At 41.6% G+C, this 25,786-nt stretch overlaps 1 protein-coding gene and 1 long non-coding RNA gene across 3 annotated transcripts in view; both read right to left on the minus strand.

The window, feature by feature from the left end:
• GASK1B (golgi associated kinase 1B) overlaps positions 1-23,962 on the minus strand; it is a 46,074-nt gene extending 22,112 nt beyond the window's left edge. The window contains exons 1-2 of the mRNA XM_038559097.1: positions 23,137-23,962; positions 7,474-7,688 (exon numbers count right to left, since the gene is read on the minus strand). Coding sequence (XP_038415025.1) covers positions 7,474-7,688; positions 23,137-23,962 — 1,041 coding nt within the window. The remainder of the gene's footprint in view (positions 1-7,473; positions 7,689-23,136) is intronic.
• Positions 23,963-24,161: 199 nt separating this feature from the next.
• LOC111090119 overlaps positions 24,162-25,786 on the minus strand; it is a 30,174-nt gene continuing 28,549 nt past the window's right edge. The window contains exons 4-5 of one of the 2 annotated variants that reach the window (XR_005370938.1): positions 25,459-25,515; positions 24,162-24,187 (exon numbers count right to left, since the gene is read on the minus strand). This is a non-coding gene — a long non-coding RNA (uncharacterized LOC111090119). Of the gene's footprint in view, positions 24,188-25,379; positions 25,516-25,786 lie in introns of those variants that run through there. The other variant, XR_005370937.1, reaches the window with a different exon arrangement.

Raw genomic sequence — 25,786 nt, forward strand, 5'->3', positions numbered from 1 at the left:
TAAAATATTTTTTAAAAAATATGTAAGTCAAACTTCCTTCTACTAGTAAGATAGCCCAAATCCTTCCTTAATAAATTTTCTTGGCATAGGTTAGCCATTTCATCTATCTCCTCTTCTCTGCAAAAATCTCTACATTGTTTGATACAGAAGCAAATCTGTATGCTTCTTGTAAATCACCTCCCCTGTCCCTATATATCTAAACATAGGTGCCCAGGAAATACCAGCTTTTCTGGCCAATTTGCTCATGTATGGTAAGCAGTGCTTAGAAGAATAAAACTATAAAGTCACAAAATAATTTGGTAAGTCTTTTGAGGCCTCTTTAAATATAAGATAATCCCCTGCATCACAGCATCAATAATACTGAAAATATTTTCTCCTAGTGACAAAGTATGGACATGTATATAGTAGAAACTATGTCAAAGTCAGACATTTGAATTTCATTTATAACAAAGGGCACACTTAGCTTTAAACAATTAAAATTCTGTAGAAATCACAGTAGATTTCAGTTCTTAGCACATCAGTACCTTCAGAGTTTAGAGTTGGTCATTTTTGATGCCCAGAGTATCACATTCCCATGTCCTTTACCTTAGTAAGTGACTCTCAGCAATCAAGTGAACCCCTGTGATTCTCAACATAAAAAGAAATTGTGAAGATTTCTTTTTATGAAGCAGTAGTATTTTCAAAACCCTGTGATCCTTGGCCATCTTTGTTCCCCAAATTCCTGCCAACTCAGCAACCAATATAGCCAAAGCTAATCACCTTCTTTGCTACTTGAAGACAAGACAGTCTTATATCTTATATAAGACTTACATCTTTTCTCATTGTTTGCGAGCAAATAAACAAAAAAAAAACCTCTATTATTTTCTTGTTTGGACTTAATGCTACAAGTTATTTAGGCTACAAGCTATTTAGATTGACAGTGCTACTTCTGCAAAACAGCAAAACTGACCCAAACTATTAGAAATCCCAGGGTCCAAGACCCAGGATTGCTATGCCTTTTGCTGTCAGAGTGTCTGTCTGTGAGTGATCTCAGAAAGTTGGAGACAAAATCCTTGATCACTGAGTAGTAGGGATAAAAGGAGGAGAATGCTGGGAAGACCTTCATAATCTATCATGGAGGCCATAGTTGGAATCTTTCTCTGCCTAGCATTTGGATATTCCTGCAGAAACAAATACTCTTTTAATGAAAAGTTATATTTTCTCTTGTTTAGATGATAGTTGATCGGAATGTTTATTTTTACTATTATCACATCATTAATTGAAAAAAAATGATGCATAGATAAAGAATAAAAGAGAATAGGTCAAAGATTACACTTATTAATATAATGTATTATATTCCAGAACTTAATCATTAGAAGCCAGGTAAGAGCTAAGAGAGTTGATAAAAGACATACCAATTCATATTATTGTTGTTTGTTAAATTTATGAAAATAAGTTTATTACAGTCACTGAGGAGGAAACTACCTAATGGAACAGGAAGTTTCCATAAGCATAGTTTTTCCCATTCAGAACTTTTTTTTTTACATCTTTAGCCCTTTGTTAGAATCCCTCTCTCCGAAACCCTGTCTCCTGTACTCACCTGATTCCTGCAAGGTCTTCAGTCTCTACATTAAATGTCACATTCTCTGTCCACATTCTCTACACATCTCTAAAAACTAATAGCACCTTATTTGTTTCAAAGGATGTTAATCTTAACTCGGTTATGACACTTGATACATTCTGTTATGATTGTCTCTGTTTTTAGACTGCCATAACTCTTGAGGTCAGGGACAGGATCTCATCCATCTTCTCACCAGCACTAAACCTGCCAAGTGTCTGGGAAAGAAAGGGGCCCAAAAAAGTCTGTCCAGTCCACATGGAAAGAAATATATGGAACTTATTTTGTGAAGGTGGAAGCAAACAGCTCCAAAAACACATCTCTGTTAGTCCTCCTCTATCTAAACACTCCTTAATTGCCCATGAAATAAAGTTATACTTAGAAAATGTAAGTACAAGAAGAACTCCAATAAATAGTAAAAATATTAAATATTTTCTATTCATTTGATTTTTCATTTTCTAAACTTCTAATTCTCTTATTTTACAAAACTTCATTTCTTTGGTGCAATTACAATTTTATTTCTTTCACATTTTTAATTTGGCACTTTTGATTTAATATTTTAATATAACTAGTTTTCTTTAATCAAAAAAAATAACACCCTGAGTGTGACAATCTCAGATACTCTACTACTAATTGAAAGGTTACAGAGTTGGATAAGACAGGGACTTGCCCTTGAGAAATTCACAGCTTATTAAAAAAGACAGACTAGTCAAAAATAATTAAAACTTAATAGGCCAAGATCTCTAATATAAGTACATAAGAGTAGAAAAATGTAACGATCTGGGAATGACTGGCAATTTAATGAATAAAAATGATAAAATACTTTAATTCTTATATTGATATTACCCTCTACTATTATTTCTGGCTGGTCAATTTCTTAATATATAATACTCCGTGAACCTATTATGTACCAGGCATTATTCTAAATTCTTCATGTGTGTAAATGCATTGAATTCTCTCAATAGCTCTCTCTATAAACAATATTATTATTCCTGAGGAAACCAAGGTAGAGAGAGGTTAAGTAACTTATCAATGTTAAAAAATAGTATTGAAAATTAGGATTGAAATTTAGCAGGCTGGCTCCAGGATATCAGTTCCTAACAGATTATCTCTGAGCTCAAAAACTAAGTTTTCTACATCCTAAATCTTTTCCTGTTATTTTATATGACCTTTTGATAGAAATTTCCCAAATCTTATAAACTAAAATGCTCTCTAGAATACTATTCTTTGTCATCCTAAGGAAGGTGAATTTTTGTCTCTACAGTTCATACCCCCACGCTTCAAGAATAAAAGGTTACTTGTGCCTCTATCACATTTTACAGTAAAATGGCATAGCCTTTATGAATGTAGATTTGTTAATTGGGTAAAACAAAAAGAATATTGTGTACAGAAAATTAACAACTGGGTTCTGTATTCTCTTGCCTTGCTGTAGCATCATAGAACAAATGATTTTAGTTTACTTCAGGCAGAACTTTTCTAAGATTGTTAACAAAACCCACCCAATATACTACCAACACATTCCCAATCACCGTTTAAATAAGGAATATATTTGACTTTAAAGTAAACATTTCAGTGTAACTGATGAGAAGGATTATTGTATAAGAGAAAACTATTATGGTACTCCTGAAAAATGGCCTACGCATTTTCATTTATTTGATTATTTGTTCAGCAAACATTTTTAATAAGCATCTCTCTATAAACATTGTATGATGCTAAATACAGGAAGTAAAAAGATCAATTAAGATATAATCTTACAAAAAACATACAATTTCTCTGAGTGACATCTACTATGAACAAAGTCAAATGAAAATCAACAAAGTAAAAAAACTATTTGAGATATATAGGATTGATAATGATTAATTTTCATGATATACAAAATGTTTTTATAAATCAAAAAGGAAAAGCTATGGAATACAATAAAAAGGACAATGATATAAACATGCAACTCACAAAAAATGGACTATAGATAATATTTGAAAATATGATATCTTCAATCACATTCATAATGAAAAAAACTGGAAATATAAAAGACCTTGCTACCCTCCATAAAATCAGTAAAAATATTAATTAGTTCTCCACTTCCCAAGATCGGCAAGAAAGAGGGAAACACACACTATAATACCTTACTGGTAAAATTGTAAAATGCTGCAGCATCTGGAGGAAATTAGCGTTTTGTCTGTTGCACTGTGGGAAGCAAGTTAATGTTGAATGAATTAAAAAAACTCTATTCTCATAGACGCCATCCTCATATATATAATTTGAAATACTTTTGTAGATGCCAATCAAATTAACTCTTGACAATAGAATTAACTTCTGACTTTTAGATTCAATGCTTTAGCCAGAGCCAAAATTGGGAACTCCAATCTCCAGTAAAAAAGGATGTGATCTCTGCAACACACATGCTCATGGATTACCAAGAATGTGAAAGACACCCCCACAACCTTCCCCAGGCAGAAAGAGCAAGAAGGCAGATTACAAATAGAACTGACCTGCCAATAGAATCAGTTCCTGCAGAGATAACAGCAGCCTGATTCTCAATATCTCAAGCCAAAGGTGATCTTGGCTTAAACAGTTTGAGTGGACTCAAAGGAGTCATCCAGGTAATAAATTACAAAGCCTGAACTAAAACAGGAGCATAAGCCATTCCTGAAAGAAGAAGGGCTGGGTCATTGTATGGATGTGAGGGTCAATACCATGAGGCATATAAATGATCCCCATATTCTTGGCTTGGGAAATTGGAAAATGATGGTGCCATTACTTTATCAAATGATTAGGAGGAAGCATTGCTTAGAAGTTTGTCTCTCAAACCAGAACTCCTCAGTTGAGCTCCAGATCCTACTGGATACCAGTTGTGACTCTAGCCAAATTATTTAATTTCTCTTTGCCTTAATTTCCTCATACCTAAAATATGAATAATAATAAAAATTTCTTCATAGGACCATTATGAGGATTAAATAAGTTAATATCTTAGTGCTCCGTACAGAGTGCTTAGAATAGTGCCAAGCACATAGCAAATGTTATATGATTGTTAGATTATTAATAGTATTAGTTTAAGGACTTAAAATATTTATCTTCATTGAAAACTTATAATAGAGATGTGTCTACATTCATCCTCAAGGTCATAGACAATGGGTAGGTACAATGTTTAAAGCTGCTGATATACTCAGGGAACTGTGGTTCAGCTGGAATTCATTCTTAGTCAAGGTAATGAACAGAAGTTACAATGTGAACACACCTCTTGTGAAAAAAGCTCTCTTCCTCCATGATCTATCATATCGCTTATAGGCAGGAGCCATCACTATTCCCCTAAAAGACACTGTTTCAGACAAATGGTATATTTAGGATGCCCTAAATATCATATGAAAATTGCCAACCCCATATCCTTCCTCACATTTGTGCTCACCCTCTTTATCATTTACAGCCTGTGATCTTGCTCAAACTCTTCCTTCTTTACTGTTTCATGGCAAAGTATTCTCCCCTCCTTAACCTCATACCAGTAAGAACTTTTATATTATTTCATCCAGCCCTTCTTACATGTATCTATATTTGTTTCATACACTGTACTTTCCTAAGCGATTTTTTATAAAACTAAACTTGGGTTAGGGCAAGGGGGTTAACCATCTTTACTACTTTGCTACCCCTGTGTTAGTTTTCTACAGTATAATGCTCAGTAGATGCTGCATAAACACATCTTCATTGATTAAATGATAGTTGTGATTTCCCTCAATAGAGAGGAGAATGACAAAGACAGAAGGTAGGCAATTTACTTGAAGTTTCCAGAATTAACATAAATGTCACTAGAGACAACTTTCAAAGGTTTTGCCCTCTATTCCGTGTAGAGTAGATCTTTGTTCCTCAACTACAAGCCTCAGGGTCATTCTTTTTTCATAGACTTCACTGCCATGTTCATGGATCTCTTCACCCTCCTGCCTCTACTTATCACTCTCAGAAACTTCAACCTCTACACTGTCAACACTCCAAACACACGGCCTTCACCTACTTAGCCCTAGAAATCTTCACTCATTCCTCACTTTATTGCTAACACGTTTTATTACACCAACACCCTTCATTCACCTAAGAATAACCTGGTAGTTTCCATACGATAATGATTAAAAATATGGAATCGAGTATTAGCCAAACCTGCTGAAAACTAGTTTAGGAACTTACTAGTTATGTAATATCAAACAAGTTAGATAACTGTTAAGAAACAATTATCCATGGCATTTCCAAACGTCTTACATCAGATTTTGCTCTGCACTGTCTCTCCAAGGATATTAGTATAGCAAACAGCCTTGGAAGATACAAAGAGTGTTTCCAACTGATGTGGCAAGCAGATCTGATTTATCTCCTGACCAAGATGATAAAGATAATGTCTGCTTCTGGGGCAATGTTGGGCAGGTTTGCTAGCAACCTCTCATAAGATTAGGGGTTTCCTAAGCTTAGAATTCCTCTGTAGTGAAACAAACCACTACAGGTAGCAGTCACCAGGGCCATTCTGTATCGTCACAATGGGACTTGAGGGGCAAAGGGACATGAAGCTCATGCCACTTGCTATACCATGAGAATTGAAGTCATCTGTTGGCCTCTGGCCCAGGAGTCTTTTGTCCTCCCTCTGCTAACATCTACGAACATGTGGCTGGTTAATTTGTTAGTTTACAGAAAGGTAAGCTCTCAGACTTTCCACAGTTCTCGATAATAACCTCTTTATGCTTCAGTTTCCCTTTTACTTAACTATAAATTGGGGAGAAGATGACTATCTCACAGTTAGTATATTAAATAAAAGGAATAATGAGCTAATACATATACAATGCTTAAGACCAGTCTGAGCCTCATAGTTGGACTCTAACACAGTTTTTTTGTGACTCTTGACTGCAATTTTGCCAAATGGCCTGCTCTCTAGCTCAGTTCTCACTGGTGGTTTTACAACACTGACACTATAAATCATCCTCTCCTTGAAAGTTCCTAATCCCTTGAAAGTCTGTGCTGTTGTACTAACCTGTTTTCCTTCTTACATTTTTACCTGTCTCTAGTTCCTTCCCACAATGTCACACACACACACACACACACACACACACACACGTCACCGAAAGGAGAAGTTTTGCAAATGTCCTAAGACACTCTTACATTTTCACAAAATACTAATTAGCAATGCAACAACAGCAGTCAACTGGTTTTTCTAAGATGAAGGAAGAGAAAAGCAGTAATCAGAATGAAGGAATGAAGAGAGTTGTGAGATCCTTGCCAAGAGGAGATAGCGGGTTATAAGAAATCTGTAACATTCTGTGTCAATTATGTAGATGGTCAATATTTGTTATTCTATTATTCTCCAATGTCCAATCTTAGTGAAATATTTGAAAAAAAATACTATAAAGCAAGAGAAATGGTGGCTGTAAGTGTAGTGACCAACGAAACACAATGTGGAATGATGGAAATACAGTGTGAAAGGAAGTCAAATTTTTACCATCAACAGATCCCAGGGAACCCCAGCTCCAGCTTTTAGAAGTTTTCAGAATGTGGATGAGGTCCTTAACCTCAGGAAACATCAGTTTACTCCACAAATGGGGGAAGACCAGTCACCTTGAGTTGTTGATGGGCTTCCTCAATACATTGGATCTACAATGAGTATGACAATTGCAAGACTGAAGTACTGAAGAAGAACTCCTTCAGAAACTAACAAAAGAGCTGAGGGATGTTTCTGAATATTTCCCAAAAGAATTTAAAACTTTGCAACGTAGTATTATACTTGCCAAATATAGCATTATAGAACTTAAACTCCGGCTTCATCAAAATTCAAAGTATAGAAAATTCCTTAGTGTTAGACTTACATAACCCAGTGTCAGTCTTAGAGAACCACTTATTTGATTTCAGAAACCTACCTGTAACAAAAAATCGAAGAGTGCCAGCTTGGACCACTCATGGTGATGTATTTCAGTACAACCCCATTCAGGTTTGGGCACTCGACCATTTTGCCAGCACTTCTGTTTCAACGACTGTTGGTAAGTTCCCCAGGTGAGCTTAACAGAAGAGTGGGTCTCGTTACTTGCTGGAGATAAAGATGAGTCCCAGAGAATGAGAGGGCATGGGCGGCCATCTATAGAATCCAAAAAACAAACACGCGTTAGCACGTTTAGCATGAGTCAGTGTGAGTCTTTAGGCAGTCCCTCACAGCTTCACCCTGTCACCTACCAAATGCAAGAGTTTGATTACATGATATTTCACAGTCCCTGTTAGACAGTGAAAGATTTTCGAAACAAGACCTTTTATTGATGTAGCACAGGAATAAGCCACTAATCACCAATAGCAATGTCCTCTGGTTAATGTGGTTTTATTCCACATCTAAAAGCAGCCACCACGAAAAGGGAAAGAGTCCAGGCATTTATAATTGTGTATTCAATAACTAAGTGGAGCTGCTCTCTATTTGTAATAGCAACTGTCTGATTTTCTGAGGCCACAGAAAAGGAACTTTTAGAAGTCACAAATTTAAAAGTGAAATTGCACGGCTTACACTAGTCACTACAATCCCCAAAGAAAGAAGAAGCAAGATGGAAACTTTTTTTCTTCTCTGATGGAAACAGGAGCACCCTTAGTGATGGATCATTTATTCACACATAATCTCACACACAAAGTACATTTAAACAAATGTCATTTCTGCAACTGCGTGCACATAGATGATTTTTTTTTAAATCTGTCACTCTAATTGTTTTTGTCTCACCCCTGATAGTTTAGAAATGTCACTGCTGGACTAGATAAAGAATGATGAGCCCAAGTGAAGTCGTTACAAACAGGAATGATCACTAAGGTTCCATTAAATGATACTTCAAGCTTAAAACTAGTCACATCCTTTTCCAGTCCCCATTTCTGCCAAATAAAGTCACTGAGAGATGATGTTAGGCGGCTTCACTTGGAAGTTAAAAATCAAAATGATGCTTGTGGGGTGGGGGGTAGTCACAACGATCTGGAAAAGCCTACTTAACTCATTCTTAACAGGCCTGGACAACAGAAGCCTCTGAAATTATGACTGGAATGTCTAAGACACATCACAGGAATTTTTAAAAGCACTTTTAAATAACCTAAGAGGTTCTCAATCTATGACTGTATTCCTTTGGTCAAAGACATTTATTTCACCTTCTTGCTGGTTTGCCTTTTGTAGAGCTCTTACCTATGTCTGGGCTTTACTATGAGAAAGAGTTGTCTTCTCTAACCCCTCTTGAATTTGCTGTTACGGTGACCTCAATAATATTAGTAGCATTCCCTTGATCCTTTGGATCATCTGCTTTCCAGTTTTATTCAAAAGAAAAATCTACCTCCTTTTAGCCTTGCAATTTAGGCCTGGGCATGTAAAAAGTCCTTTAGATTCTGGAAAGTATGCCACAGTCACCAACACACAATTAAGCAAAGAGAGAGAGAGAGAGACCACAGATCCAAACTAAAGAACTTCGTTTTTAACACTATCTCCCTTTTTAATTTCCTTGGACTTTTCTAAACGGTTTTGGGGCTGCTGAAATCCAATTGTCTTCTTAGATATAAGATAAATATAATTTTTAATGAGTGGACTCCAAATACAATGCCAGTGTAACAAATAATGATAGTAAAGTCCAGGTAAAAACAGTCCATCTTGAGTGGGAGACTACATGTAGAGACCAATGTAACCCAGTGGGTAGAAAACACAACATAGCTTTCAAAGACATGGTACTTCGGACTTGTAAAGACAAACACTGAGGAGTTCTACCCATTGGTGTCTCTGGACTAAAGTTATATGCAGACAGCACTTGAGATCCTCATAGGTAGGAAAATTCAGAGGGAGTTGAAACCTAATCCTGAACCTCAACAACACAAATCAATACAGGAGACAGACCGACATGAGGCCTGCAGAGAAGCAGGGAAATGATCTACAGAAACAATTGAAACAGTTAACCTTTTGGGCTGTTTTTCCTCTCCTTTAGAAACATTCTTTTCTTATTTTTAAGGCAATTAAAAGCAAATCTACTCATTTTAGGAAATGTGGAAAAACATTAGCGTGTAAAGCCAAGAAAACAAAAATCATCTATAAGCTCCTATTCTAGTAATTGGTTCTGTGATTTATATACTGACTTCTGGAATTTCCCATCCCTTTCTTTCTCACCTAAAAATGTCCGTTGTTTTTAGAAATTTAAGAAGTAGAGCTTATGGTGAGAGCTTAGGCTCTTTTGAACTCTGGTCACGTTACTTCGTAGCTTTGTAACAGTAGACAAGTTAAACACCCTCTGTAAGCCTTGCTTTCATCTTCTGTAAAATGGGGGCGAGAAGGTACCTTCCCTAACTGGCTTTTAGGATTAAATGGGCTCATGCATTTGAAGTCCTAACATGTATGCATATTCCAGAAAGCTTTTGCTATAACTATTATTATATATTATTATTCAATCACACAATTTATCAGGTTTTTTTAATATTTTATTTATTTATTCATGAGAGAGAGAGAGAGAGAGAGAGAGGCAGAGACACAAGCAGGCTCCATGCAGGGAACCCGATGTGGGACTCAATCCTGGGACTCCAGGATCACACTCTAGGCCGAAGGCAGGCGTTAAACCGCTGAGCCACCCAGGGATCCCCAATTTATCAGTTTTTGACTGCCTTCATTTGTTTATCGAGCATCTACTATGTGCCAAGCATTGTTCTAGAAACTGAACCTAACTAAATTAATAAATGAATGTCAATTTATATTTATTTTCTTGGCATTTACATTTCCACCAGGATAAAGGAAAATAAACTATTTGAGACTATTTCATATATACAGTTTGTCATGATTGTCTTACTAAATATTTTACCACAAACATTTCTTATAATTAAATATTTATATTTAATTGGCATCAGTTTAACTGTCATACAATAATCTAGCCTACTGGTCAGCACATTTTGTCAAAGGTGGGTAGTAAATATTTTAGGCTTTGAGAGCCGTCTGGTCTATCACAACTATTGACCCAGCAAGTATTTAGCTCTGCTATAGCACAAAAGCACTCAAAAACAACAGGAGGATGTGACTGTGTTCCAATAAAACTTTATTATAGACACTGAAATTTGCATTTTATTTCATTTTCAAGCCATAGAAATGTTATTATTCTTTTGAGGTTTTTTAACCTTTTAAAAAATTGGGGAAAGCATTTGTAACTCATAAGCCATTCAAAAACAGGCAAGGGGCCATCTCTGGCCTGCAGACTGTAGTGTATCAACCCCTGATCTAGTCTAAGAGGGTACTGTATTTCATTTACCATTTCTCTACTTTAATGAATTGAATTTTCTGAATGATACATTTTCTACGCTATTATTTTAAAAGCTGTTCTCAAACTGCCAAAGGGAGCTTTCAGCTGCTAGGAATAATTGGTTTTCAATTAATATTCTGGGTTTTTCTCCACATCTATCCATGCCCCCTCAGCAAAATAGCTTCAATGCTGACTATAATATAAAAATGTTCCATCCTGCCCTGCTGGAAATCTGTGCACCTCAGGCAAGGGGGGATTTCCAGAAAGCAAGAAGAAAGTGGGGTGAGTAGAAGTTCTTAGGTAGAGTGTGGCTGGGACGGGTCCTTTGTACACACTGGTCTTCTTCTTTCATCTCAGTGTATCTGGCCCTTGAGATAATAGCAGTAGTCAGTACGGCTCCAGACCTCAGAGCTACAAGTACTAGTGAGAAAAGATTTCCACTTTTTATAAAATATGGCTGTTAAAAGAATTAAGTGAACTTTGATAGATCTGAAGGGATGACAGAAAAATAGCCTCTGAAAACAGGAAACTGGTTAAAGCAACTTACCCTGAAGTGTTTCAGAGATGAGGAGCATTCATCTCTTTGCATTCAAGTTTGTCAAAATGATGCAGTATTGTACTCTCTAGAGAAATCTTAACAGTGAAGAGATAAAATTCTAACTGTCAGAGTGGCGAGAAAGCAGGTTTTAAAAGATATGTGGGTGTTTGTGTGAATTAAAGGTTATACAGCTGCCTTAAAAAATGAGAGTCGCCAGTAAAACTGTTTTTCCCAAAATCTGAATATTTCCTCTGATTTTTTATGTTCTCCCAAGCCCATCCTTTATTCAAAAGAATAAAGATTTATGATTTATACCACTTTTCTTCAAAAGCACAAAGAAGACATCTTTTGAGAAGATGAACATGAAAATTCACTAAGAACGAGTCCTATACACAATCTCCTTTGCCTGGATTTATTAAATGTCCTTCACTTTGAACACCGGCTACCCAGTGTCGTTGAACTACAGGTAAATGCTAAGAATGCTGGATGGAGCTATGAGCATCTGTCTGCGTTTGTCACTGAACAAAAATAAGTTAAAAACGTTCTGAGTTCTGAAATCTGAAGTCCTTTCTATCATACGGGCCACCTTCCAGGATTCCGAGACTCCTTGTGAACCAGACAGGACAGGATTGGGGGGTGGGGGTGGGGGTATCCATTCAGAGCCCTTCATTAAAAACAACTCTACAAAATCTCTTAAAACAAAGGCCAATCAAACCTTGAGACTTGTCTTTGTTATAAGAAATGGATTCTGTTGGGTTCCACAACTATCAGCAGCGCGTTGCAGGAAAACCTTAGTGACTTCTCTAATTGCTAAAGGCAATTGCCGGTGTTGATGTGACTCCAATGAGAGTGTAGCAGGTGTCTCGTTGCCAATGATCCCTTAAGTATTGCCTGCTCTATTTTTCTCGAGTGCCTCTCCCAGTAGGGTTTGGGCCATTAAAAGTATTAGATTGAAGTGAAAAAGCAGGCACCATCTCTTGGCTTGGAGTGGGTAAATATGAACAAGCCAGTGGAGGTGGGTGAAGGGAAAACAGGAATGGAATGCAAGATTCCAGGACAGCCTCAAGGGAGGAGAAAATTTGAAGGATGTGATGAGATTTACCTTGTGCTGAGGATTCTAAATACTGTTGATTCACTTATTCAGAATGCAAGTTTTTACAATTGTCTTCCAGTGGACCTCTTAGTTCCCGGGGTTTCGGACAGAAAGAGCTCAGTGAGGCACAGCAAAGATGGAAGCCTTACAAGACCCCCCTCCCAGGCAAGGCCCCAGCCTCAGAGAGTTGGAGGCTTAGTAGGAATAGACAAGTGTGCACACCTAATGATGATCAGACAAAAATATCTGCCAGTTGAACAAGTGTTTGAAGGGAACAAATGAAGGGCTGACATAAAGATTGAGCTTTCACTGCAAAGTTAAGAAATGAAGAAATACCGTGCCCTAGAAGAGCTATATGCTGAAATGTCACAGTCAATAGGGGAAGAAACTTCACTGAAAAGGAGCTAAGAATATTGGGGGCAGGGGGTAGAAAAAGAAATCACAAATGTTTTGACTCTACCCCTGACTTATCACTAGTCTCCAAGGAACATGGGCCAATCCCTCAGGCACCTTGACTAAGGCACTGAGTTCCCCGAGGTATGAGAAGAGTGCCTTCCAAATCATCTCACGGTTGAGTCAGAAACCAGTGAAATACTGAAAATGTGGCACTTGTCAAATACTGGAAAAACACACACACACACACACCTATGTGAGGTCTTTATGATTTAAAAAAGGAGAGGCAAAAGAGAGAATTCTATAGATTTCATAGGTCGAGATTCTGTACAGCCAATCGAGTCCTGTCTCAGAAATAGATTGCTGGGTGATTTATACCACATTTCTTCAAACCACAAAGAAAGTATTTCTTTACCTCTTTAATTGTTTTTCACTTGTTTTCTCTAGGTTGGACTGGGTTACAATAATCTCCATATTTCCTCAAGAGTTAGCTAAGTGTGAAGCAGGAAAGGAGAGTATCTTGTGACTTCCTCCGTCACAAGCTATTTAAACAATCTAAATCACCAATTCTACTTTAAAAACAAAGTGTCCTTCTCTTTTCTGAACCTTTGACTAATGGACAGGAACTTCTGCTTTCTAGCTCTGCCCTGGACTTCCTCTCTAGAAATGAAAACTCCCAGAAAATTCCTGTCTCGATATTCCATTTAAAAAAAAAAAAAAAAACAGAAATCAAATGTGACTTCCGAGGGTGCTGATGATATGGTCACTGTGCCAGGCTCCACAAACAATCGTAGTTTGTGAACAAGGTCCTGGTCACATCAGGATGACCACAGTCCTGGGCAATTTAGTATTCATTAATGTAGATAAAGGAGCCATGAATTCCTGCCCAGGGTGACCTTCCTACAATGCAAAACTCATTTTATCGTTTCTCTTCTTCAAACCCTTCAATGACTCCCCATTATCTGCAAGATAAAATCCATGTCCTTACATGACATCAAACCCAGGCACTCTTGAGCACCACAGCTTTATCTCACTTCATCCTCGCTCACAACCCTCCCAAATCCTCATGTCCTTCAGAGCTCTGAGATTTCCTAAGTACCTCTGCTTTCACAAGTTTTTCACACATCTATTCTCTCTCCCCTTCCGACACCCACTCCATCTCTCACTCCACCCACAGTGACTTCAGATCCAGTTCTGACATTAGCTCTTCGAGAAGTTTTTACAATGTCCCCCCACACCCCCCCACCACGCACACATTTTGGGCTAAATTTTCCCTCTCTATGCCTGCAAGGCCTCCTCAAAATATCTCCATTGAGGTCTTCCTCATACCTTTTTTATATGGTGCAGTTGCTTAGCTGTCTCCTACCCTTCAAGCTGAGAGTTCTGTGAGAACAGGGACTATTTCTTAATCATCTTTGGACCTCTAAGTCCTGACATGATGTCTGCACCAAAGCAAGCACTCAAAAATGTTGGAGAATGGGGGCACCAGGGTGGCTCAGTTGGTTAAGCATCTGCCTTCAGCTCAGGTCATGATCTCAGGGTCCTGGGATCAAGCCCCACTTCAGGCTCCCTGCTCAGCAGAGATTTTCCCTCTCCCTCTGCTGCTCCCTCTGCTTGTGCTCCCTCTCTCTGTGTTAAATAAATAAACAAACAAATCTTAAAAAAAAAATGTTGGAGAATGAATGAATTTTTCAGAATGCTTCAATTTTCATCTAGAGCCCTGAAGTTCCAAAGAACTGTCAGTCAGTGAGCTCCGAATCAAAGTTTGATTAGTGGGACATCCTTACAGTAAGCTGTGATTGGACTGTCCTCACTCTCAACTGAGCTAAGAAAGATCAGAGAGAAAGTTGAGAAACAAAGGTGAGGATATGCAGAGGTTTCCACGAGCTGGTTCCAGTCAGCTTGTGCTCAACAACAGTCCACTCTCAGGTCTCCATAATCCTGTGAGTCACTGGAATAATCATGAAAATGAGGGTGCTGGAAACACCCACCTGCCTCTCTCCTCCTGACCCCAGATCACTGTCATGAGAAGCGGAATAGTGGAGGTGTCACGGCTAACGTCAGGAATCAGACTGCAAGGCAGTGGAGAAAGCAGGTTACAATCCGGATGTATGATTAACTGGGAAAGCCCCAGGCCACAACCCCTGGAGGCTAACACACGAGGTGAACGGCTCATGGGGGACAGGATAGCACAGTGATGAAGAACAAGGTGCTGGGCTCCTTCCAACCCCGCTACACAAGACCTGTGGCCCTTTGGAGGACACGTATAATCTTCTGAGCTTCATTGCTTCCACAGAAAGTCTGTCTGACAATACCTCGTGTATGGGGCCATTGTGAAATTTTGTGAGATAATGAATGTAGAGTGCGTAGTGTTCCACAGATGAGAGATAATGGTATAAGCCACTATCAACTCCAAGGACTTTCTTCCAGTGACCACTCTAGGTGCCTGCTTGCTTCAAGTAAATGTTAATCTAGATAAACACATTCAGAAAATGTAGGCAAACACATCACAAAGAGCTGAATCAGCTTGAAAATTGGATAAAAAGAGGTAACATTTACTGACTGTTACATTGTGTTAGGCTCTTTTATAAATATTTTTTTCATATCACTCACTTAGTTTTCACAACTTCATGGGGCAAATACTGTTAACATCATCATTTTTATTGTTGTCATCCCTAGGATACTAATTAAGAAATAAGGTGCCCAGTGACTATCAAGTTCATTTTTCTGAGCTCACAAACCCACTTGATTCACAAGTGGTAGAATCAGGATTCAAACTCGGGAAGTCCAGATCGTCAGTTGTAGTGAACTGAATTATGTTCCTCCCAAATGTATGCGTTGAAGCCCTCAGTACCTCAGAATGGGATTGTATTTGGAGACAGGGCCTCTAAAGAGGTAGTCAGGTTAAAATGAGGCCCTTATGGTGGGCCCTAATCCCAAATGCCTGGTGCTGTTCTAAGAAGGGATTCGAATACAGAGGGACATAAGGAACAGGCAGGCACAGAAGAAAGGCCTTGTGAGGACAAAGGGAGAAGGTGGCTATTTGCAAGCCAAGGAGAGAGGTCTCAGCAGAAAGCAAACCTGTGGACACCTAGATTTCCAGCCTCCGGAACTGTGAGAAGATAAACATATGCTGTTTAGGCCTATGGTATTTTGTGATGGCAGCCCTGGAAAACTAATGTGGCAACCCACGCCCTTAACTACAAGGCTGTTTGGATTAGAGAGTGTACGGCGTCTTCCCCATGTTTAAAACAGGGCCTAGAAAGCAAACGTTAATTACAACCCAATAGGACTGCAATACTTGCCCATTAACCAAAATCCAAAATCCAAGCCAGTCCTTCTGCACCTGCATGCTCCTTAGGCCAGTCCAAAGACAATAACATATTCAGTCCTAATGGAAAGATCATAACCTTGAGCCCAAGAAGGTTCTGAGCAGATCCTGAAATCAGTGGTGGAAGAAGACTCCCTTTGGGCCACCAAACTCTCACATGGCCCACTGGTGCCAGCTGGACAGACGCAGGGATTCTCGACTTTTTAGTTCACTAACGTGGCCCCCAATGACTAAAAGAGCAGCTGATACAGAGCAAAGCTCAATAACATATTTCTTAGAAGGAGAAAAGATGAATGTGATACTGGAGAAGGAAGCAGATTGCATGGAACCGAGGCACGTACATCTTCACGCTGTGATGACACTGATTGTGCTTTCTACCCTCGCCACATGGGGGTCAAGGGACAAGTTGCAGAGGCAAGGCAGAGAAGGTTACCGGGTACCCCTACCTGTCTACGAAGGTACGTAGTGAGCAAACAAGAGGATACTCCAGCAGAGTGCTGCCTGGAGCAGATGTTCAGCAAACTTTTGTTCACCAGTGAAAGAAAGTATTGAGCAGACCAGCTCCATCTGATTGCTAAAGTAACACCCTCAGGGCTTTTCTGATAACACAATGTGCTTTCAATCCTGATTTTTCACAACAAAATGTGATTCCTAGACTCCCAAAGAAATCTTTTAAGAAAGTTTGCACGTATGTCCAAGACTTTTAGAATTTTGAGTCAATGTGTTTCCACATTGTGGGGGTATCTACATTCTCCTCATTGCTCTCTACAAAATGCTCTGTCCTGAACTGAGAGCCTAAAATCACTTGAAATGCCTGCCCTGGCAACTGCCTCATCACCCAACAAATAAGAGTGCTACCCACGAGGACTCAAAAAGAGAGTGGAAAATACACACTGTATTTCTCCTACTTTATAATAAGATGAGGCAATGCAAGTTGGAAAACAGTGAGCGACTTGGGATCCACAATGAATTTAAATGGAAGCTGGTGGGGTGCCTGCAGTTTGTCATCTAAGTAGCCTTGACATACAGAATTCCTGGAACTAGGCTACCTTAATTCGGTATGACAGCTCTGTGGCAATAAAGCAGCATCCTAAAAATAAAGCATACATAATGCATCTTCCATGCTGGGCATGAAAAATAGTACAATGCTTAAATGCTACCAAAATGGTGTCCCTTGGGATTCATTCACATTACTGTGCAGCCTGCTAGGGAAGCTTTGGCAAAGCTGCTAAATTGAAGATCACAGAGGGGTGCTGAGCTTTCTTATGCTCTTGACTTTTACATGAATGTAGTCTGCTTTTCCAATCTTAGATAAACATTTAAAAATATTTTGTTAAAAAAAAATCAAACGTATCGGCACCATGTAGTAGCTGGTGATCTCTGAAATGACTTATGACTTTTGCAAGGATCGTCTGGCAGAAAACACACCAATATGTTCAGTCGTGTTTGCATATATATGAACATTTAGAGCAAAACAAGAAAGTCTGGTAAGCACTGGCTTGCATTAAAAAAAAAAAAAAGACAATGGAAACCTTGCAGCAGTGTTTAGGGTGATATGTCATACTTCCTTTGTATAAAAACATTATCAATGTTAAATTGTGGAATTGAAAAAGGAATTAGGTAGAAACAGTAGTAGTGGCAAATCAGAAATCACTATGCTAAAATTTGCCCATTTTTGCCACTATCCCATACTTATACCAAGTTATATCTGAGAGGTGATGTAGGTTAAGAGAAGCAACTTGAGGAAGCTTCAGTATCCGACAGGATGGTTACAAATTCGAGCTCCACTGCTCACTAGCTCTGTGGCCCTGGGCAAATTTCATAATCTTGCTGACTCTCATATTTGAAGTAGAGATAATATCTTCCTTATAGAATGAGGAAGTGATGCATAGACATATAATACCAAATGCAGTGCCGCAACTGGGTGACGTCTAACACTAGATCCACTATAAAGTCGCAGCTGAAGAAGATGCCATTGTTGCAAAACCTGATTTTTTTTTTTTCTAAAAAGCCCTTTGATGCTATATTTCCATTCACTTTTGCATTTCCCACATGGATATGCACAGGATGAGGCTGCGTTCCAGTGATAATTGCTAGATTTTGCAGCATGGTATACCACTGGCGCTCCCTACCTAATTACACCCTTGCCTTTCCCCAAGGACGCCCTTCTCATTTTCTCCGTTCTCTTTGGAATAGCACCTGTCGGAGAAAGGTCTGGTATACAGCTCCAGGTCAGTGAGTCCACTGATTTCACATACACACTTTTTGCGCTCAAAGAGAATCGCAGCGAATTCATCAAGTTACACAACCAAGAACCTGTCCCAAGCTAAGCTGAGCTAGCGGCTCCGTGCTGATAGGAGCATCCACAACAGTTTTACTAATTAAAAAACAAACAAAACCTAAAGATGAGCTTTGTAATGGAGACCTTTTGTCTTTGGGCTGAATCAACAGAGAGATCCATCTGAGAGGCAGGGGGCAGGCAGGGGGATCAGTTAGTGATAGCACTTAATACTCTCACATCTCCCTCTCCATCTCATGTATCCTTTTTACATACAGGCAATTTACGTGACTTTGAGCTAAGTAGGTAATTACTCTGGGCCTCCACTTCCACATCTACAGACCATCTCTCACAGAGGACTCATCTTGTAAAATTTTTATGAGGAGTTAATGAGATAATTCATGTGCGGTACTTAAAACGGTGCCTAGTATATCATAACCTCAACATGACTTTTGCCATGGTTAAGGTTGCTGCCTCCTTGACAATAAAAAGGCTCTCGTCCTTGTGCATCACTGCATAAGCCATCTATTTCACTGCTTTAAATAACCAGATATGCCAATACACTGTGGTAAGGGACAAAAAAGTCCTACCGTAAGGCCCCTTCTAGGATTTGTTGAAGGAAGTAGGTTGACGGAAACAGGAAAGCCAAGGAAGTCAGAAGACAAGGAAGCTCTTTTTCGATGACTACTAACTCATTGTATGACCTAGCACAATTTTCTCATTCCTTTTTTCCCATCTTCAAATTAAGGTCAAAAAAAAGTTTCTGCTGCACAGGTGTTTTGGAAAGATTTACTGAGATAAGCGTAATATCTGTATTTGACTCATAATACAGACTCGCTGTGTTCTTGATGCTGGGCATGAATTTATTTTCACAAACATTAATCAAAAGTCAGAGAACAGAAACACAGCAGGATTACTTACAGGATTTTCTGGCTACGCACTCTCCCAGATATTAAAAAAAAAATCTATCCTTACACCAAGCCAAATCGCCAGAGAAATATATACCTAAAATAATCCAACAGTTCCTCCTACAGAAAACTCATTATCAAATTACATTGCAGTGTGAGGCCAGCAGACCATACTGATGGTCCTCACAAAAATAAGTTCTATAAACCTCATTATTTGCATAACACAGGGGCTGCCAAAGACATTTTTCATTACCTCTACAGTGAGAAATCTCAGCCTGAACTTTAGGACTAACGATGGTAGCGCTTGTCTCCTGACAAGTAGTATTGGAAGTGGAAGCAAATACAGATGTACTGTGAAGACTCAGTGGAACGGGCCACGAATGTATTCCTGCATTCATTCAAAAATATTTCTTGAACACCTACTATGTCTGAGACTCACCACTAGGATCTAGAAATGATAAACAAGACAGGAGCTACCTCTGCCTTCACAAACCTAGAGACTGGAGGAAATGAAAAGATGATTAAATGAGCAACTGTAATGCAAAGAGATGACATCAAACGAACCAGAAATAGGTCTTGGGCAACTAGATGAGATCTATCACTTCCTTAGGTAAGCAGGGAACCTGAAATAAATCTAAGCTTAGACCAAGAGAAGAGGACCCTAGAGGAAAATACGCACTTCTGTGGAAATCAAAAGAGGAAAGACGTGTCAGGAAAAGCCTAGAAATAGGTGGATGGAGATAGACACTGAGAACCTAAGGCTGTCTATATGTCTCCTACCAAGACCAGAACTGATCTATTTATGTACTTTATTTCCATGTAATAGCCTACATGAGTAGAATTATATTGTGTAGAGGACTCATACCTATATTCAAATCAGGTCATAGACTCCCAAGGAAATTGGCTTGATTTTACGTCTCTAAATAAGCACACAGGAGAAGGTGTTAAAGAAAAAAAACAAGGAAAGATCTAGCATTGTTTGAGATGTAATCTTGGGCATTTAAGTCATCACACTGAGAGTCATGCTGATAGCACCTTGTTGGGTTCTTTCCATCACCACTTACATCTGAAATGGGAGAACACCAGGATGTACTGGGATTGTAAACCAACCCCTCCATCATATCGAATGCAACTGCCCTCTCCATCCCCATAAGTGCCGGATATCCTGGGTGCACCTGGGTGGCTCAGTCAGATAAGCGTCCACATCGCCTCTTGATTTCAGCTCAGGTCAAGACCTCAGGGTTGTAGGATCATCACACTCATCAGGGACTCTGCCTGAGTTTCCCTCTCTCCCTCTGCCCCCTCACCCCACCTCTCTCTCTCTCTCTCTCTCTCTCTCTCATTCTCTCTAAAATAACCCAACAAAAATCTTTTTACAAAGATTCTGGATATTCAGAGCACAGGGCTAAATATATACACGGAATCCTGATATTAAAAACTTTAACTGAGCAATCAAGAGACCAGGGTTTTAGACCCGGTTGTGTCACGTAAAGAAATGATACATGAGGCTTAGAGGCCACATAAGTAATTCCATAAACTTGGTCCCTCCTGCAAGTCATGTGGTAACAAAAGTAGTCAATATTTATTGAAGACCTACCGTCTGACAAGCCCTCACTCCATGCGTTTTTCACATATTAACTAACGACAACCTCATGAGGTAGGTATTATTGTCCTTTTACAGCTGGGGAAACTGAGGCATTCAGAGATACTGTGACAGGGGCCTTTCAGACATGACAGTGAATGGCAGTACAGGACAACAAGAGTGACCCCATGCTGTGCTCTGCTTTGCCCAGGACAGATCGGGCAGATGCCTGTTCTCTGAATGCTCACCAATACCTTCTTTTACTCCATGGTGGTCTACTTTGGATGAGGACTTATAGGGCCACCCAAGGCCAGGGATTAAGAACCTTAAGTTCTGCAGTTTTCTGAGTCTGCGTTTGGAACCCAACTTAGCCATTAACTAGCTGTGGAAACTGAGGTCAATTAGTTTAGCTAAATAAGCCTCAGTTTTCACACGTACCAAAAGGAAATAATAACGGTACCTACCCGATGGCACCATCGTGAGAAGCAGAGGGTCAGGACATGTATCAACTATATGAATCGATTACTATAGTGCCTAGCAAATACTAAGCACCCAAGAAAAATGAGCTTTTACCAACCTTTTTTTTTTAAATATTTGAGAGGTTATCGCACATCTCCCTAATCATAGCGGGCTGTTTTATGAACTTGAGACATCAGAACATACCTGTGAATCTGAAGCTCTTAGACACGAGCCAGGATAAGTAAGGAATGCCAAGCCTTTCTAAGTAAATCGCTGGTACTTCAAGAAGTATCCATTTTAAGACTAAATTATAATCCTAAAGCCATTGGAAATGCAGTTTAGATCTTGGCCACGCCCAAGAATTTTAATTCATCCCATTCCAGACTCCGTACAATGCTAAATTTTATGACAAAAAGTAAAATAAAATAAAATAAAATAAAAATACTCTTTAAGCTTTTAATCCCCTCATGGTCCTTTTTAGCCTGTCGAGCCAGCCCAGATTCACACTGGCAACTTCTGGGATTATTGTGCTTCCAAACAGAAGTCGCTGGCCCACCCTACTTGTCTGCAAAGCCTGGAACAGCCTTAAGGTTCGGAAAACATCCTTTACGTGGCACGACCATGGCCATAGACCAGGCCCTTTGCCTGCAACTAAAGTGACTGGCCACACAGCCCAGAACCTGCCAAAATGTTTGTCATGTGACAGAGTCTTAGAAATCAGGCTCAATAAATAAGACTCATAGGCTCAACGAGACTGTATAGCTGGTTACTATACGCACTGAACAAATCACCTATCTTTGCTTCATTTTCTTTGTAAAGTAAGAGGGTTAAATCCATTGTAAGAGAATCAAAGGGCCAACTCTAACGTGGTCTGGCTCTGGGCCCTTTTTTTTTTTTTTTTTAAGATTTACTCGTTTATTCATGAAAGAGAGAGAGAGAGAAGCAGAGACCCAGGCAGAGGGAGAAGCAGGCCCCATGCAGGGAGCTCGACGTGGGCCTCGATCCCAGGACCCCGGGGTCATGACCTGAGCCAAAGGCAGATGCTTAACCGCTGAGCCGCCCAGGTCCCCAGGCTCTGGGCCTTTTAAAGATTCCATTTCAGGGCAGCCCGGGTGGCCCAGCGGTTCAGCGCCGCCTTCAGCCCAGGGCCTGATCTTGGAGACCCGGGATCGAGTCCCGCGTGGGGCTCCCTGCATGGAGCCTGCTTCTCCCTCTGCCTGTGTCTCTCTGTCGATAGATGATGATAGATAGATAGATGATAGATAGATAGATAGATAGATAGATAGATAGATGATAGATAAAGATTGCATCTGCTGCAGAAGGATAACCGCTTTCCCCTTTACTTTTAAAAAACTCCTAAGGAATGGAATCCTATGTACTCGCATAGTGACCTAATAACACACCTGTCAGCAAGTCCTTGGCCTCCACCCCGCCTCCTCTCATCATGCTAATTACCACTGGCTTTAATCAGATGTGATGAGCCCCTGGGCCGCGCGGAGGGGGACCCCCTTGCGCCCAGGACAGCCCCTCCCGGGAGCCCCCGAGCCGGGAAGATGCGGGGCGCCCCGCGTTGGGAGGGACGAGCCGCTGTGCGGGTGCGAGGCGGGGGGTGGGGTGGAGGAAGCAGCTCGGGAGGGAGCAAGGGCCACCCGAACCCCCAACAGCTGCACATCGGGCCCCCCCCCCCCAGCCCACCCCCGCCAGCCCCGGGGGGCTGGTACCTTGGATGAGCTCGGATCTCCTGCCCACGGCCGGCAGGGTCCTGTTGAGGCCCAGGATCCTGTCCAGGTGGAAGGCGAAGACCTCGCTGAGGTCCAGGGGCCGCCGGAGCAGCCCGCAGGCGCGGGGGCCGCAGCGGCGCGCGGAGCCCGGGGCGCCGGCCCCCAGCAGCAGCAGGTGCGCGCGGCCCCCCGGGGCCGGGGCCAGCGCGCCGTCCGCCAGCGCGCGCATCCTCAGGATGTCGTCTCTGCTCAGCCACGAGGGGGCGCTCTCGCTGTAGATCCGGATGCCGCTCTCCCGGCCCCCGGCGGGCGCCCCCGAGCCCCGCGTGCGAGCCCCGGGGGGCGCGTGGGCGGCCGAGCGCCGGGGCCCGGGGGACGGGGCGGCCGAGACGTGGCGGCCCGGGCCGGGGCGCGGCGACGCCAGCGCGGGCTTCTTCCTGCGCTTGGGCCTCACGGTGCCGCGGATGTGCGCGGGCTTGCTGCGCCGGGAGCGCAGGGTGATGTACACCACGTTGAGCGGCAGCGCGGAGCCCGCGCCCCGGGGCTCGGGGGCGCCGACGGTGCCGGCCCAGGGGCCCTCGGCCAAGGGCGCTCCGGCCGCGCGGCCGCCCCGGGGCTGCGCCCTCCCCGCCGCGTCCCGGGGCCGCGGGGCCGCGCGCCCCACCTGGCTCACCAGGAAGCCCAGGTAGATGGCGCAGGCCGTGCCCAGCAGCAGGGTCCTGCGCGCCCCGGGCCGCCGGCCGCCGCACAGCTTAGGGAGCCGCGGGCCGCAGCGCGCGCCCAGCAGCCGGGTCAGGAGCCGCCCCGGCGAGCGCGGGCCGGTCATCGCTGCGCGGCGCCCGCATGCTGCGCGGAGCGTGGCCTGCGCCCCGGGGCCCCGCCGCCGGGTGCAGGGCGGAGGGTGCAGGGCTCAGGGCGGAGGGCGCAGGGCTCAGGGCGCAGGGCGCAGGGTGCAGCGCGCAGGGCGCAGGGTGCAGGGTGCAGCGCGCAGGGCGCAGGGCGCAGCCTCGTCCGCTCCGGCCGCCTCCCCGGGCGCACGCGGCGCTGGCTCCTGCAAATGAATGGGAACAGACCTGAGTCACGGTCGCAAACTGGTTCGGTTCCTCTTCAAGAGGAAAAAGTAACCCTTTCCTCGCAGATCTCCCCATCGTGAAATGGTTTGTTTTAAAAGGATGAAGTTTGAAAAAAGCGAAACGACACAGATGTCCAGATTCCACTTGCAGTTTAAATTTAGTGAGGACGAACCATGAAAAGCCAAGGATGTTTGAGAACTTGTGGCCACTCGTTGAATTTGATGCGGAGAGAAAAGTATTAAAATCTGGCAAGCGCTTTCTGAAGTTTAGGAATGATTTAAGAGAACTAAAGATGCTTTTTTTTTAAATAATAATAATAAAAGGATAATCTGTAGCCATCCCATGCGTATTCGTGAAAGTCCTGCATTACGCATTGGGCAGAAGCACCAAGTATTAGCATTCAAATCCAGAAACCTATTCTCTTAATCTGATAGCACAGTTGTTGTTTTTTTTTTTTCCTTCATCGTGTTTCATCATCCTACAGTAAGAATTATTCTAATACAAAGCTGTAAGTGTCCGTATATCTTAGAAGTTACGTCTATGCAGTCACACACAGACACACACACCACAAATCTAACTGCTTTTCATTCCTCCTCTTCCCACAAGTCAGCTGAAAGAAAATAAAGGGATCTCTAGCTCTATTTTTTCACTTAATTATTAAAAAAGAAGAAGAGCTCAGAAGCAACCTTACTTACACAGCTGGCCCCACGCTTGGCTCCAGGAAGAATGTAATCCCTGACTGTAATGCAAAGAACTTTTAGAGGCTGAGGCATGTAAGTAGAACATATTTCTTGGTCAAGAGTGTTCCACATTTCAAATATTTCAGCTCAGCTTTAAAAGCTCCCTTGAAAACTACCGATTGCAAAGCAAAAACGGTTCCTTGTAAACTGGCTGCTGGTCACCCAGTTTTAAGACGCGTCAGGGTTTGTTTTTGTTTTTGTTTTTTAATAGTTTGCAATATAAACTCTAATTTTTAAATTCTGGGGGGGGGGGGGGGGGAGCCAATGCCGTACAGAAGCAGTTTTCATTCAGAGCATTTTCCACTCATTTTTAACCCCTGGGAGCCCTCTAGCGTCCTGTTTGGAAACAGACTCTGAAATGGCAGTCTCCGGGAGTTCAAAAGGATTGAGAATGTTTGCTTAGCAGCAGCCAGATAAATACCTTATAAAATGAGGAATGCTAGAACCTTCCTGTGCATCCAGCGTAGCTGGAGATCTTGGCACCAAGGTTCCCAGGGACTACGACTCACCTTACCGTCTTGCCTGTGTACAGGGTGACATTTGTCTCCCACCTCTTCTGAGAAGGCCTAGAGGTTCATAAAAAGGTAAGAAAGGGTTAACTCAAATGAGGAAAAAATAGAACGGTGAGATAAGAGGACACACAGATAAAGAGCACGTTTATAGTGTGCTCTTGCACAGTGCAACAGCTCACAAAAAGAAGTCATGGATTCTTCCTGATTAGAGGGGGTTTTAAAAACAGGTTAGTAATTGGCTTGGGGAGTTTGCATGTCCTGGCACAAAGGCAGGGTTGATGACCTCTGGGTCTCATTTAAGCCCATTCTTATTGCCTCCAGGGCA

The sequence above is a fragment of the Canis lupus genome, chromosome 15, assembly GCF_011100685.1.
Source record: "Canis lupus familiaris isolate Mischka breed German Shepherd chromosome 15, alternate assembly UU_Cfam_GSD_1.0, whole genome shotgun sequence".
Lineage (NCBI taxonomy): Eukaryota > Metazoa > Chordata > Mammalia > Carnivora > Canidae > Canis > Canis lupus.